At 51.5% G+C, this 14,043-nt stretch overlaps 1 protein-coding gene across 1 annotated transcript; it reads right to left on the reverse strand.

Annotated features, from left to right (window-relative positions):
• Positions 1-721: 721 nt before the first annotated feature.
• Positions 722-12,986, reverse strand: LOC132681702 (retrovirus-related Env polyprotein from Fv-4 locus). The gene is made up of 3 exons (XM_081796349.1): positions 12,737-12,986; positions 11,791-11,906; positions 722-3,299 (listed from the first exon to the last, which is right to left on the reverse strand). Exon 3 carries the CDS (start codon positions 3,026-3,028, stop codon positions 2,312-2,314), a length of 717 nt encoding a protein of 238 aa, XP_081652475.1. The 5' UTR covers positions 3,029-3,299; positions 11,791-11,906; positions 12,737-12,986; the 3' UTR covers positions 722-2,311.
• Between the last annotated feature and the right edge of the window lie 1,057 nt (positions 12,987-14,043).

Raw genomic sequence — 14,043 nt, forward strand, 5'->3', positions numbered from 1 at the left:
GCTACTTCATAAGCCAAGCTTTCCCTTCAACTTCTCATTCCAATCTACCAAAGGGAAAAGTCTTATGCTTCAGATTGGGGGTTATCACCACCCCAGTGGTGGGAGGTCGCTGTGGCATTCTGAATGGTAGATGAGCCAGTTCTAGATTCCTATCCCTATAGTCTCCCTTCCATTGCTACTTCCTACTGTTTTAGCTTGAATCCCCATGAAAGCAGAGACTGAGTCTAGAACTTGGGGGCAGTTGATATGGTAGGTGAATCCAGGAAATGAGAGGGAGGGAGGAGAATGACACAGGGTAGAAGGAAAATTCAACAAAGTGTATTTTGGCTTCTGTCCCTTATGAGTTGAAGGTTGCCTCAGAAGGCGTTAACTCACCTGCACTCCCAGGCTATGCCTATGGTTGAGAGAGGTCCTGAGGCTTAGGAGAAAGCCCTAAAGCAGAAAAGCAGAGAAACCTACAGTAGACACTTGAAACGAGGCACTGACAGTGTACATGGAGCCGTCTACCATAGCTGTGGCTAAAGTCAGAGGTGGGCTGATAAGATGTAACCAAAAGTTCCAACACATCTAGCACATCTTTCCTGCCTCCTAGGGGATCAGACATCTGGGCCAATAACAAAGGCCAGACACCATCTGCTCCCTGGGATTCAGGTGCCTGGTCCTGTAGACCTTTGTTATGCCCAGAATTCGTGATCCCCAAAGATCACCAGGGAGCCGAGTCTGATGCAAAAGCAAAGAGCCTTTATTCGAGCTAGCTCGAGCTCAATCCCCTACCTGTACCAATGCAGCAGTGAGATGCCAGAGAGCGCGAGGTTCAAAAGCACAAAGGTTTTATAGGGATCTAGGGGCAGTTGGTAGGGTAATGGTTGTGGTCTTAGCCAATTGGCTGGGGAAGGGTCAGAGTCCTGTTGCGCAGGTTGCCAGGTGTGGTTTGAACGGGAAGTTTGAACGGGTGAGCGGGAAGTTACTCAAAGGGAGGAGGTGTGGTCTGAGGTTTGAATGGGAATTTCTTTCTGTGGTTTTCCGGGAAAGGGGGCCATGTCAGGGACGTAGTCACTCAAGATGGAGGACACAGAACAAAATGGAGTTGGCCGGCCTAGGTCTGCTCTTTCATTCCCCCCTTGTCATGTAGCTTATGGACCCAATCATGGGACCGGCTGCATTTCTATTTTGTCCTCTTCTGTTATTAGGGGCTTGCACTGAGCACGGAGGACCATTAGTTGGACGGCCCCTATGCAGTCCCTGACAAACTGGACCAGTCTGTTGATGATAGAGGGTCCGAGGGTTAATAGTAGGAGCAGGATGGTGAGGGGTCCGGCAAGGGCCCAGATGAGGGTAGCTAACCAGGGAGACCAGTTGAACAAAGACTCGTACCAGGACTGAGATTGTTCTCTCTCTAAACTTTTGTTTTTGCAGCCCTTTCCTTATGAGGGCCATAGATTCTTTTACGACCCCCAAGTGATCAACATAGAAGCAACATTCTTCCCCTAGGGCTGCACAGAGTCCTCCTTGCTGCATGAATAATAAGTCTAATCCCCTTCTGTTTTGGAGTACTACTTCTGATAAGGAAGTAAGGGATTCCTGTAAATGAGAAATTGATTTCTCAATTCTATGTCTAAGTCAATGGCTGCCCTTAGGGTTCCGTAGTTTTTGTCCTGGATGACGAGTGAGGATATTCCGGTCCCTGCCCCCGCTAATCCCAGTTCCAAGAGCGCAGCCAGAGTTAGGGTTGTAATAGGCTCTCTCTTACTTCAGGGGTTAGTAGAGCCTAACCTGTTAAGTATTTCTTCCCCCGAATGGTACACTAGCTTGGGGATCAACTGCACGAGTATGCAGAAGCCTTCTTTCGAGGAGTTAAGGACTTGGGAGTGGACGCAGGGAGCGAGGCCGCTGGAACAAGCCCACCATGCATATTCGGGGGGAAGTAGATACACTGTCTCCCTGGGGACTGTTAGGGTTTCATTACAGAGATGTGACTGCCCAGGGGGCACGTGGCGTATGCAAGTGCCCTGCCCTGTTACCGCCTGGAGGATTAGTCTTGCAGTAGCCTGCTGCCATCTGCAGGAACTAGAGTTGGAGGCTGTTGTATAATTGCCTTTAATGGCAATACCTTTGTAATATGGGGGCCGGACATCTAGACAGAGCAAAAAGGACTTGGTCAGGTCGGGTCTAGAAGTGTTTAGTACCTGGTATGCTCCAACAACTGTGCTCCACAGGGGTCTGTATCAGATAGTAAGTTGTGACCTGGGGCAGGAGATGCAGGTGATGCTCCGGTAGGGACAGGGGATGTGGAGGGCTGTGTGGCCAAGGTCTAGGTGTTTCTGGGAGTGGCTGTCCGGGTGGGGGCAGGTCGGGGAACTAGTACTTGGTTGGGTCCTACCCCTGTGGGGGACTGCTGGGCAAGGGGAGTCGCTTGCATTCGGAGGGTAAATAACGTTCCCTTGTCCTTGGCTCCCAGCCTAACCCAGTCATATATCCTGAGTCCCCAGGTTTTTCCACTCTCCCATCCTGTTGTTTTTTTACCTTGGCTTGTAAAGGATATAACTATGGGATTACCACGCCCCCAGGCATATGGCGGTCGAGGGCCACTGGGCCGCTTTACCACAATGAGATCTCCGGAGCGTGGTGGGGTCCACCAGATGTGCCCCGTCGAGACACATGACCAGGAGGCGCAAAAGTAGTCAGCCACGTCCCCACATGAGCTCGAGGGAGAGTGGCCGGGGCAGACATAGAAATAAAGGTTCTGCGCATGGAATCCGGGGGCATATGGTGACAAGGGGAGCAGAGTTTGGAGGTCTACGCAAAGTTCTGGGAACCAAGTATCCCTGGGGTGGCTCTGGGAAGTCTGATTAAGTATTGTCCCCGAGCTGGTGTCTATGATCTGCCAGGTGATGTTTTGGGGGGCGTGGGGACTCTCGGCAGCATGAGCAGTGACAAGCAGAGCTAACAGAGTTACCAATATCAGGTGGGTCGAATGTGCTATAACCTGAGCTTGAGCGGGTTGTGTTGGTCCCAATTGACAGCCCATCGCATGACAAAGTCCTTCCGGATCGTGGAGGGGTCCGCTGGCCGAACGTGGGTGTGATGGACCCAGGTCGCGATGCCGTCTACTTTGAGAGCGGTGGGGGTTGTCAGCACCACGATGTAGGGTCCCTTCCAGTGCGGCTCGAGGGTCTCTCGGTGGTGCCTCTTGACGTAGACCCAGTCTCCCGGCCTGTACTGATGAGGTGTCAGCGTCGGGCCAGCCTCGTAGATGGCACGGAGGTGCGGCCAAATGTCCTCGAGCACCCTCTGGAGCCCTCTCAAGGAAAGAAAAAGTTCTTGATCTTTAAACTCAGCAAGAAGTTCAGCTCAAAGGTTGGGAATAATAGGGGGTGGCCTGCCAAACATGATTTCATAGGGAGTAAAACCCAGGGTGTAAGGAGTGTTCCTAACCCAGTAAAGGGCATACGGTAGGAGAGTCACCCAGTCCCCGCCAGTCTCCATGGTTAATTTGGTAAGGGTCTCTTTTAGGGTTCTTTTCATTCTTTCTACCTGTCCTGAGCTCTGGGGCCTATAAGCACAATGTAATTTCCAGTTTGCCCCCACAGCCTCGGCTACTGCCTGCATTACCTGCGAGATAAAAGCTGGTCCGTTGTCTGATCCTACCATGGCAGGAAAACCATATGTGGGTAAGATGTCTTTTAGTAGCTTCTTAGCTACTGTCTGAGCCATTTCATGCTTGGTTGGGTATGCCTCCACCCAGCCAGAGACGGTGTCTGTAAATACTAAGATATTTATAACCATACTTTCCTGGTTTAACTTCAGTGAAGTCGGCCTCCCATTGGGCTCCTGGTCTGGTGCCTCTGAGCCTGGTTCCTTTTTTATTTGATGTGGCTCTTGCATTGGTGAGTTGGCAGGTCTTGCAGGCAGATATAACTTGCTCTATTTTGGTGTCCTATTGGTGAATCTGTGTCCATCCTGCACAAAGCTGCTGCCATCAGTGGACCAAGTAGCCTCGGCATCGGGGAGGGGCCAATCGGTCAGATCCGTCCGGAATCCATGTACTTGCTCCAGGATCCCCGCACAGTCATGTAGTGGAGCATCTAGGTCAGGGTCGGGCAGCAGGGTTGCAGGATTGAGGGCCGCACTGGGGTGGAACTGCACTCATGGAGGGTTGAGTAGGAGACTCTAATAATAAGTCATAAGTGTGTTACTCATCCATCTATCAGGAGGCTGTTTCAGTACCCCTTCAATGGCGTGTGGGGTCGTGATCCAGATCTCCTGTCCTAGGGTCAGTTTGTCTGCGTCCTTGACTAGGAGTGCTGTTGCCGCAATAATTCTTAGGCATGGCGGCCAGCCAGCAGCCACTGGGTCTAGCTTATTGGACAGGTAAGCCACCGGGCGGTTCCAAGGGCCTAAGGCTTGAGTTAGGACCCCTTTTGCTATTCCCTTGTGTTCGTCTACAAAGAGATGGAAGGGCTTCGTAATGTCTGGCAGGCCCAGGGCTGGGGCACTTAGGAGGGCCTTTTTCAACTGATTAAAGGCAGTTTCTTCTTTTTCAGTCCATTTAAATGTTTTCCCCTCTTTGGTAGCTTCATATAGGGGCCTGGAGATCTCAGCAAAACCCGGAACCCGGAGGCAGCAGTAGCCGGCAGATCCTAGGAATTCCCTTACTTCCTTTTGGGAGGTGGGAGTAGGGATCTTTAGGACAGTTTCTTTTCTGGCATCTGATAACCGCTGCTGTCCGCCCTCCAGGATGTATCCCAGGTAACTTACCCTCTCCCTGCATATCTGAGACATCTTCGTGGTTGCCCTGTATCCCAAGGCCCCCAGGGTAGCCAGCAGGTCCTGGGTCCCTTGCTCACGGTCTTTGGCTGTGTCGGCAGCAATCAGGATGTCATCTACGTACTGTAGGAGGGTGAGGCCAGGGTGCTCCTTTCTGTACTCACCCAGGCCCTCGTGTAGTGCCTCGTCGAAGATGGTGGGCGAATTTTTAAACCCCTGAGGCAGCCGTGTCCAGGTGAGTTGCCCGCTGTAGCCCTCCTCTGGATCATGCCACTCGAAGGCGAACAAGGGTTGGCTCTGGGGTGCCAGCGGCAGACTGAAGAAGGCGTCCTTTAAATCTAATACAGTATACAGACCCTGGAGAGTGCCAAGGAGCTCAAGAGAGTATATGGGTTGGGAACAGTTGGGTGTATGTCCGTGACCCTCTTATTTACTTCCCGGAGGTCTTGTACCGGTCGATAGTCATTTGTGTGAGGCTTTTTGACCGGCAGTAGGGGGGTGTTCCAGGCAGATTGGCAAGGAACTAGTCCCCCTAGGCTTCGTAGTCTCCAGATGTGTGGCTGGATCCCCTTCTGGGCCTCCTGAGATATGGGGTATTGTTTGATTCTTACCGGACCTTCTCCTGGCTTGAGCTCTACCAGGACCGGGATCCTGTGAGCAGCTAGTCCTATCCCCCCCGTCTCTGCCCAAACCGAGGGGAATTCTTGTAGCCATCTGTCTATATTATCCTCTCTCGAGAGTGCCTCCTTGTGGAGGTGGTATTCATCCTCTAGTTTCATGGTCAGGACCTGGATGGGGTAGCCCTTGCCATCGGTGACCTGAGGCGCCCCCTTGTCTGAAAGTTATCTGAGCTCCAATCTTGGTCAGTAAGTCCCGTCCTAACAGCAGGTAGGGGCATTCCGGTATTACCATAAAGGAGTGGGATACCTGTTCCGTCCCCACATCTACCGTTCTTCAGGTAGTCCATGAATACTGGCTCATACCAGTTGCCCCTTGTACCCAGGACTTCTTGCTGGCTAGCTTTCCTTGTGGGATGTGGAGGACCGAATGTTGTGCTCTAGTGTTGATAAGGAAGTCAACCAGGGTCCCCTCCACTTTAAGAGTTACCCTGGGCTCAGGGAGAGGGTCTGAACCCCGACTCCCCTAATCACTCCGTTCATCTAGCTGTAAGACTTTTACTCGATCAGTCTTGCTTCCCTTCCCGCTGGCCTTTTTCGGACAATCTCAGACCCAATGCCCTATCTCCTTGCAGTATGCGCACTGATCTTTCTGCAGCCTCTGCCTACCCACCTTGGTGGTTCCTTTACCTCCTCTTGAGTCGTCCGCCAGCTGCCGGAGACGGCGGTCTCGTTCCTCGGGGAAGTCAGCAGTGGTAGCTAGTAGTATTCTGGCCAGGTCTCGAGTCTGCTTACTGCTGGCAGCCACCATGGTGCGAGCCTGCTTATCCTCAGGAGGCTCCTGATTATTATATACCTTTTTGGCTACCACCAGTAAGTCCTGCAGACTTTTTTTCTCCTAGTCTATCTGTTTTTTGTAATTTTTTCCTAATGTCTATGGCCGATTGGTTTACAAAGGCCATGATAACAGCTGCCTTGCTTTCCAGAGCCTCTGGATCCATGGGGGTATAGGTACAGAATGCCTCCATGATCTGTTCTAAAAAGGCAGCTGGAGATTCATCTTTTTCCTGTTGCACATTTCCTACCTTGGCCAAATTGGTTGGCTTCCTAGCAGCCATTTGGAGACCCCCCATTAGAGTCTGGCAGTAGACCCGGAGCCTCTCCTTACCTTCTGCCGTGCTGAAATTCCACTGGGGCCGAGTTAAGGGGAAGGAGGCATCTATCTGAGCCTGGTTGGTGGTGGGATTCCCATCTGCGCCCAGAACTAGTTTTCGGGCCTCATTGAGGATTCTTTCTCTTTCCTCAGTCATGAACAGGACCTGCAAAAGCTGCTGGCAATCGCCCCATGTGGGTTGATGGGTAAAAAGAACGGAGTCTAACAGATCAATAAGCCCTGCCGGTTTCTTGGAAAACTTAGGATTCTGAGCTTTCCAATTGTAGAGGTCACTAGTGGCGAAAGGCCAATAGTGATAGGGCTGATTCCCCTCCGCGTCTGGGGGTCCGGTGGCTCGCAGGGGCAGAATAGTGGAGTTGGCGGCAGAGATGGATTGCTCCCTCTGAGCCCTTTGTCTGGTAAAGGGCGGGCTTCCCACTGGAGCGTTTCCGCCTCCTGCTCTCAGAACAGCATCTGTCTCCCCCAGAGGAGGAGGATGGTGTTCTTCCGGCATCCTAGGGGGGTTACATGGGGGAGGAAAAATTAATTCTTCTTCAGTCCCCCCTTGTAGGACAGGGTAGAGGGGTGCTGAAAGCTGGGTAAGACTTTTCTTGTTCTCCTTCTTTTCTGTCCCCTGCAAAGCGAGAATGGGTTTTGGCTCCAGAGGGCGTGGGGCTAGGAAGGGCTTAAGCCAAGAGGGTGGGTCTTCTACAAGGTCCGGCCAAGTGATAATGTAAGGGAGCTGATCAGGATGGCCCATCTTAGGCCGAGAGATGATACCCGACTCAGTGGATGGTAGGGAGCTTGAAGGTTCCCTCTGGCGGCCTTCTGACATTGAAAGCTGACCACTCGCTAGAACAAAAAACCTGCCACCGACCCTTTCGGACTTCCATACTGAGGTTGTTAGCTCTTCCCCTGACATCCTTAAAGTGATCAATCATAATACTTAGAGGAGTAGTCTGAGTCTGTCCCATAACGTCCGTCCAGTAAGTCCACAGAACAAAACAGAGAAACACAGAAACAGACAAACAGAGGGCCCCTAGAAACTCTTCCAACTCCGTGGAAGCAAAACTGAAAGCTAGACGACGGTCTCACACCGACCGGTGGGAGCGACCCACCTCGTCTCAGACCTTTGAGGGGAATCCACGTCCCTCCAGAAGGGAGGATCGGAATGTCTTCTAAAACTCCTGGCCCAAGGTCCTCCAGTGCGTCCACTTAGACTGCACTGGGCACTACCAGAATTTCAGAAATGAGCTCACAGAGAAGAGACAGGGAACGAACAGACACTAACCATGGCCAGTCAGGCTCTCTGGGTCGGGGGTCCCTCGGGAGTCTTGGGGATCCCGGATGAGCCCCCAAATGTTATGCTCAGAATTCGTGATCCCCAAAGATCACCAGGGAGCCGAGTCCGATGCAAAAGCAAAGAGCCTTTACTCAAGCTAGCTCGAGCTCAATCCCCTACCTGCACCGATGCAGCGGTGAGATGCCAGGGAGAGAGAGAGCGAGTTTCAAAAGCACAAAGGTTTTATAGGGATCTAGGGGCAGTTGGCAGGGTAATGGTCATGGCCTTAGCCGATTGGCTGGGGAAGGGTCAGAGTCCCGTTGTGCAGGTTGCCAGGCGTGGTTTGAATGGGAGGTTTGAACGGTGAGCTGGAAGTTACTCAAAGGGAGGAGGTGTGGTCTGAGGTTTGAATGGGAATTTCTTTCTGTGGTTTTCCGGGAAAGGGGGCCATGTCAGGGACATAGTCACTCAAGATGGAGGACACAGAACAAAATGGAGTTGGCCAGCCTAGGTCCGCTCTTTCATGTTCATTCTAGGAATATTTTCAGAGGTCCTAATAAGTGTCATTAAATACTTTTCTACACTGAAATACAGGAGAGAATATAACAGCTCTATGGAGCTTGTGTCCTAGTAGTGGTGGTGGGGTAAGAGGTGGGGGGGAGGAGAAGGACAAGAAAATATACAGCTTATCACATGGTAACAGGTGTTAGAAAACAAAACAGGAAAGAAGGGTAAGTTGTGCTGGTCTGGTTTCAGCTGGGGAGAACACATGCTCATTTAAATAGAGACATGGTGGGGGGCGGGGAGGGGTGGTCCCTGGGTGGTTCAGTAGGTTAAGCGTCTGTCTCTTGACTTCGCTCAAGTCATGATCTGAGGGTTCCTAAGATCGAGCCCCACGTTGGGCTCTACGCTGATGGTGCAGAGCCTGATTGGGATTCTCTCTCCTTCCCCCTTTCTCTGGCCCTCCCCTGGTCGCTTTCCCTCTCTCTCAAAATAAATATATAAAACTTCTAAAAAAAACAATGAAAAAATAGAGTCATCAGGGAAAACTTCACTGAAAAGATGACATTTAAGCAGATACCTAGGGGCTGAGTGGCTCAGCCAGTTAGGCATCTGACTTCAGCTCAGGTCATGATCTCACTGTGAGTTCAAGCCCCATGTTGGGATCTATGCTGACAGCTCGGAGCCTGGAGCCTGCTTCAGATTCTGTCTCCATCTCTCTGCCCCTCCCCTGCTTGCTCTCTCTCTCTTTCAAATATAAAATAAAAACATAAAAAAATTTTTAAGCAGATACCTGAAGGAAGTGAGAGTAAAATCAGCCAGACACTGAGAAGGAGGGAACGGTGTGAGGGACGAAGCAAATCGGGAGAGTGCAGTGCCCCCCTCCCCCATGCCAGGTGAAGACAGTGTTTCAAGGAGGAGGAGGCCTCAACTGCCTGAAATGCTGATCGGCCAAGGTGAGGATGGACAATGGGCGAAGGACAAAGCAACATAGCAGGGTGATGGCATCTTTGACAGAGCAGAGCAAAGAGGGAGGGGAGGAACTGAGGACAGTGAATACAGGAAACTTCTTGGAGTTTCATTATAAAGGGAAGCAGAGAAATGGGGCAGTAGCTGGAAAGTAATGTAGGGTCAAGATAAGGAATTTTTTTCTTTCCAAGATGGGAGACCTACCAGCTTCTCTGCTCCCATTTCCCTTCATCTTTCCTCTTGCTGTAGACAAATCTGCGGCCTCTTTGACCTCCCTCTTCAAGCCCCAAAATATTTTTCTGCAAAGCTCTGATCCCCAGAGTTCTGAGCTGTAGGAGGTGAAAGCCACAAAGAGTCCTTTGTTCAAGCTTTCTGCTCTTGTCACATCCTTCCCTGGGGCAATACACTTGGCTGCCTCAGTCAGGGGCTGAAATTCCATAGCAGGAAGAACAAAGTCAGATATCTCAAAATATCATCCTGCTGCATTTATTTCCGGCCCTTTCTCCACTTGGATGGCCTCTCCCTAAACATGGGGCTCCCTGCCTGCCTGCTGCTCTGGTCTGCCAGCACAGCTACTTTATTGTTAAGTATTTTGATCAAAGCAATATTCCCTAAACTTTAGGCATTCCTGGATCATTGTTATGATTTTAGCTGTTTCCCTACAACTCATGTCGTTTTACTGCATGTTTCTTTTTTTTAATTTTTAAAAAAGGTTTATTTTTGAAGGAGAAAGAGACAGAGTGTGAGTGGGTGAGGGGCAGAGAGAGAGAGGGAGACACAGAATCCGAAGTAGGCTCCAGGCTCCGAGCTGTCAGCACAGAGCCGGACAGGGGGCTCGAACCCACAAACCGTGAGGTCATGACCTGAGCCGAAGTTGGACGCTTAACGGACTGAGCCACCCAAGCACCCCTACTTCATGTTTTTATGTAAAGCACTTTCTTAAAAAAAAATTTTTTTTTTTACTGTGGTAAAATTCGCGTAACACAAAATTCACTGAAGTGTACAATTCAGTGGCTTTTAGAGCATTCAGTGCTGTACAACCATTACCAAACAGTTCCAAAATATTTTTCGTCCCTTCAAAAGGGATCCCTTTGCCTGCTAAGCAGTCACTGCCTCCTCCCAAATCCCCCCCCCCCCCCCCCCCCCCCCCCCCCCCCCCGCCACCAGCCCTTGGTAACCACCAATCTGCTTCCTGTCTCTCTGGATTTGCCTATTATGGGTATACTATATAAAGAGAATCATATATCTGACCCTTTGAGTCTGGCATCTTTCACTTAGTTTCTCCATTAGCACCTTATTTTGGGCTTGATTTTTTTCTGGTGTTATCATTTTGTTTCCCTTTCCATTTCCTTGTCTGTATATATTTTTTCTTCATTATTTTATTTAAATATTTTATTTAAGTAATCTCTACACCCAACATGGGGCTCAAACTCAAAATCTCTGGATCAAGAGCACACACTCTTCTGACTAGGTCAGCCAGGTGCCCCTTTCTTAGTTAAAAAAATTTTTTTAACATTTATTCATTTTTGAGAGACAGAGACAGGGCATGAGCAGGGGAGGGGCAGAGAGAGGGGGAGACACAGAATCAGAAGCAGGCTCCAGGCTCTGAGCTGTCAGCATAGAGCTTGATGCAGGGCTCAAACCCACAAACCATGAGATCCTGACCTGAGCTGAATAAAGTTGGACACCTCACTGACTGAGCAACCAGGCACCCCTTTCTTAATTATTTTAAAAGGAAAATTGATTTCATCATAACTATTTTAAATATTTTTTATTTAATTTACATTAATGTATACACAGAATTACTAAAATACAAAAAAAAGCACTGCTCAAAATGTTATTAAACTTAGTGTCTAATGACATGTTTTGTGTTGTTTTCCTGATTGAATAAATAAGTCCACATCTTTGTACAAAGTAGCTGTTAAGTCGGGCGCCTGGGTAGCTCAGTCTGGCATCTGACTTCGGCTCAGGCCATGATCTGGCAGGGTTCATGAGACAGAGCCCTGCTTCCAGCTCTGTGCTCACAGTGGGGAGCCTGCATCGAATTCTGTCTCCTTCTCTCTCTCTGCCCCTCCCCTGCTCATGCACATGTGTTCTCTCAAAAATAAACATTTAAAATAAACAAAACAAAAACAAACCCACAGAAAAACATCTATCAAAGTAGCTGTTTAGTAATCCCTAGTCTACTGCTGAAGGAAAGTTAGGTGGAGGCAGGACACTCACTTCTCTCACAGGTATTACCTGATTCTAGGGAAAAGGGTCCATGCTCTCAGGTTTCAGTGGTTGCTGAAATGCCCTGTCTACATTCCAAGGAAAAGTTTACAGATTGCAAGGACTGGTGTCACCACCTTTTGTTGTGCAGTTACATCACCCACAAGTACAACACACTCCCTGAAGCACCTTCTACTATACTTTGTGTGTATAGGGGTTGGGGGAAAGCAGACCCCCCCATGTCCCTGATCCAAAATGGATCTAGGAGGAGAGCAAAATCAGACACCTACCAGAAGAAAGGAGTGAAGCTCACCAGGAGGTAACAGCCAGGATTCAGCTCAAGGCCACTGCTGTAGGACAAAATGAAGGTCCAGGATGGCCAAGTCTCTTTGAGAGCACAGGAAATCTGGATTTTTAATATGAAATTTCCAAATTCTTAAATGTTGGCAACTAGGGGCACCTGGGGAGCTCAGTCGGTTAAGCGACTGACTGGCTCACGTCATGATCTCATTGGTGGGTTGGAGCCCTGCCTCGGCCTCTGTGCTGAAAGCCAGCCAGGAGCCTGCTTCGGATTCTGTGTCTCCCTCTCTCTTTCTCCCCCCTCTCAAAACTAAATAAATATTTTAAAAAATTTTTAATGTTGACAACTAATGCAAAACTTTTAAACAACGCGGGTGGAGCAAATCCTAAATGTGTTACAGGCTTAGCTCTGGAGAGTGCTTGTTTGTACCCCGGGTGAGACAAACCCTTTATTCTACAGAGGAGGAAAGGAGACCTGTAACGGAGAAGCTACCAGCCAAAAGCCACACAGCAGCTGGGAGAGGCTGAGGCCCAGTTTCGAGAAAGCTTCGTAAAATACACATACCCCGGACTCAGGCTGAAACCCTCTGGCCCGCGCCGCTCCTCTAAGCCAGGGGAGCCAAGAGAGAGGTCCCTGACCCTCTCCGCCTGACCGCCTCACCGCACCCTGCATCGCTGAGCTCCCAAGGTTTCACTGTCTCCCCGACTTCGTCCTCCGTTCCTTCGGCCAGGAACGCCACTGCTCACCCCTGCTTGCCATCCTCGCGCCCACTCCACTCCTCCCTCCCCTAGCACTGCCCTGTGCAAGCCTGGCTCCCACCCCGCGTTCCCAGCGGGCCGCACACACACCTTCCTCCACGCCCTATCGCGCCCTCCCGAGACGGGCTGCCGGCTGAGTCACCCGTCCACTAACGCGCACTAAGTGACGGTCCCTACCCGCAGGTCGCGAGCCCGAGCCGACCCCACTTGGCTGCCTACGAAGGCGCCGGGGCCAGCAGCGAGGAGCGAAATGCGCGTGCGCCGCACGGGCTTTATTGCGTCACCGCGACTCCAGAGCGCGCGGCTGGAGCAAGAGCACCGCGTTCGCGCCTTCGCGTTTGCGCATCCTCCTCTGCCAGGAGCGCGCCCCAGACGCCGGGCTGGCCTGGGAATCGAACTTCTTCTCCAGCAGGTGCATGCGCGCTGTGGTCTCAGTCAGCATGTCCATGAGCAGCTCCTGCTGCAGCTTCAGGTAGTTGTTCTCCTCCAGCAACAATTGGCTGTTGACCCCCTGCACCTGCGTCTTCCAGCCCGAGTTGCTGGGTGAGGGCAGCGGCGGTCGCGACCGCCGCGGCTGCCCCTCGGTGGTCCACTGGCCGCCGCGGAACACAAAGGCCTCGTCGCTCAGGCGAGTGCGCGGCGCGCCGTAGCTGAGGCCCAGCTCGGCCTGGCGCGTCCGGTGGTCTAGCAAGTAGAAGGTGGACATGGAGGAGATGCGGCGCAGCGGCGGGCGCCGCGGGGAGAAGCGCTGCGAGAAGTGGTCGGCCCAGAACTGCTGCAGCTGCTCCCACAGGCGGCTGATGTGGCCTGAGCTAAGACACCTGAAGGCCTCCAGGGCGAGGACCGAGTGGACCTTGTGGGGCGCGTGGGTGCCCAGTGCCGAGCCTCAAGGACGTGGGCGACCAGGGCTGCGCCCTTGCCTCTGGAGGCCCTGTGTCCAGAATGATGAAGGCGAGCCAGGGGCACTGCTGGGGAGCAAGAGTCCGGGTGAGCAGCCTGCTTGGACAGGCTGTCCGGTCAAACCGCGAGGATCGGTGGACAGGGCTTAGCTCTGAGGCTGGCACTAGGGTGCTGGTCGCTGAGGAGCCCATCCCTGCACACTGGCACTGACAGCAATCTCCTGAAACTACCTTCTCCAAACACCACTGTGTGTCAGGCCCAGGAGACAAAATGTGGATGAAGGACCATATCCCTTGCTTTCTGAGCATAGGACAGGCTGCTGGAAGGGATTGCTGTCCCAGGAGAAGGGAACAATAAAGACGGGTACTTAAAAGTTGAGTAGGACTTTGCCATGTGGATTGAGGGTGGACAGTGGAGAACCTCTAGGCAGAGTGAAGAGCCAGGCACAGCTTGCATGTTCCCCATGTAAGGAAGAGTTTGGAGTAGGGTTTGTGTAGGGGACTCGGCTGGGAATACAAGAGGAAGCTAGAAAGGGGACCAGGGCATAAACTTCATTCTGTGGATAAGAGGGCACTGCTGGATGA

The sequence above is a fragment of the Panthera onca genome, chromosome A1 (genome assembly GCF_046562875.1).
Source record: "Panthera onca isolate mPanOnc1 chromosome A1, mPanOnc1 haplotype 2, whole genome shotgun sequence".
Taxonomy (NCBI): domain Eukaryota; kingdom Metazoa; phylum Chordata; class Mammalia; order Carnivora; family Felidae; genus Panthera; species Panthera onca.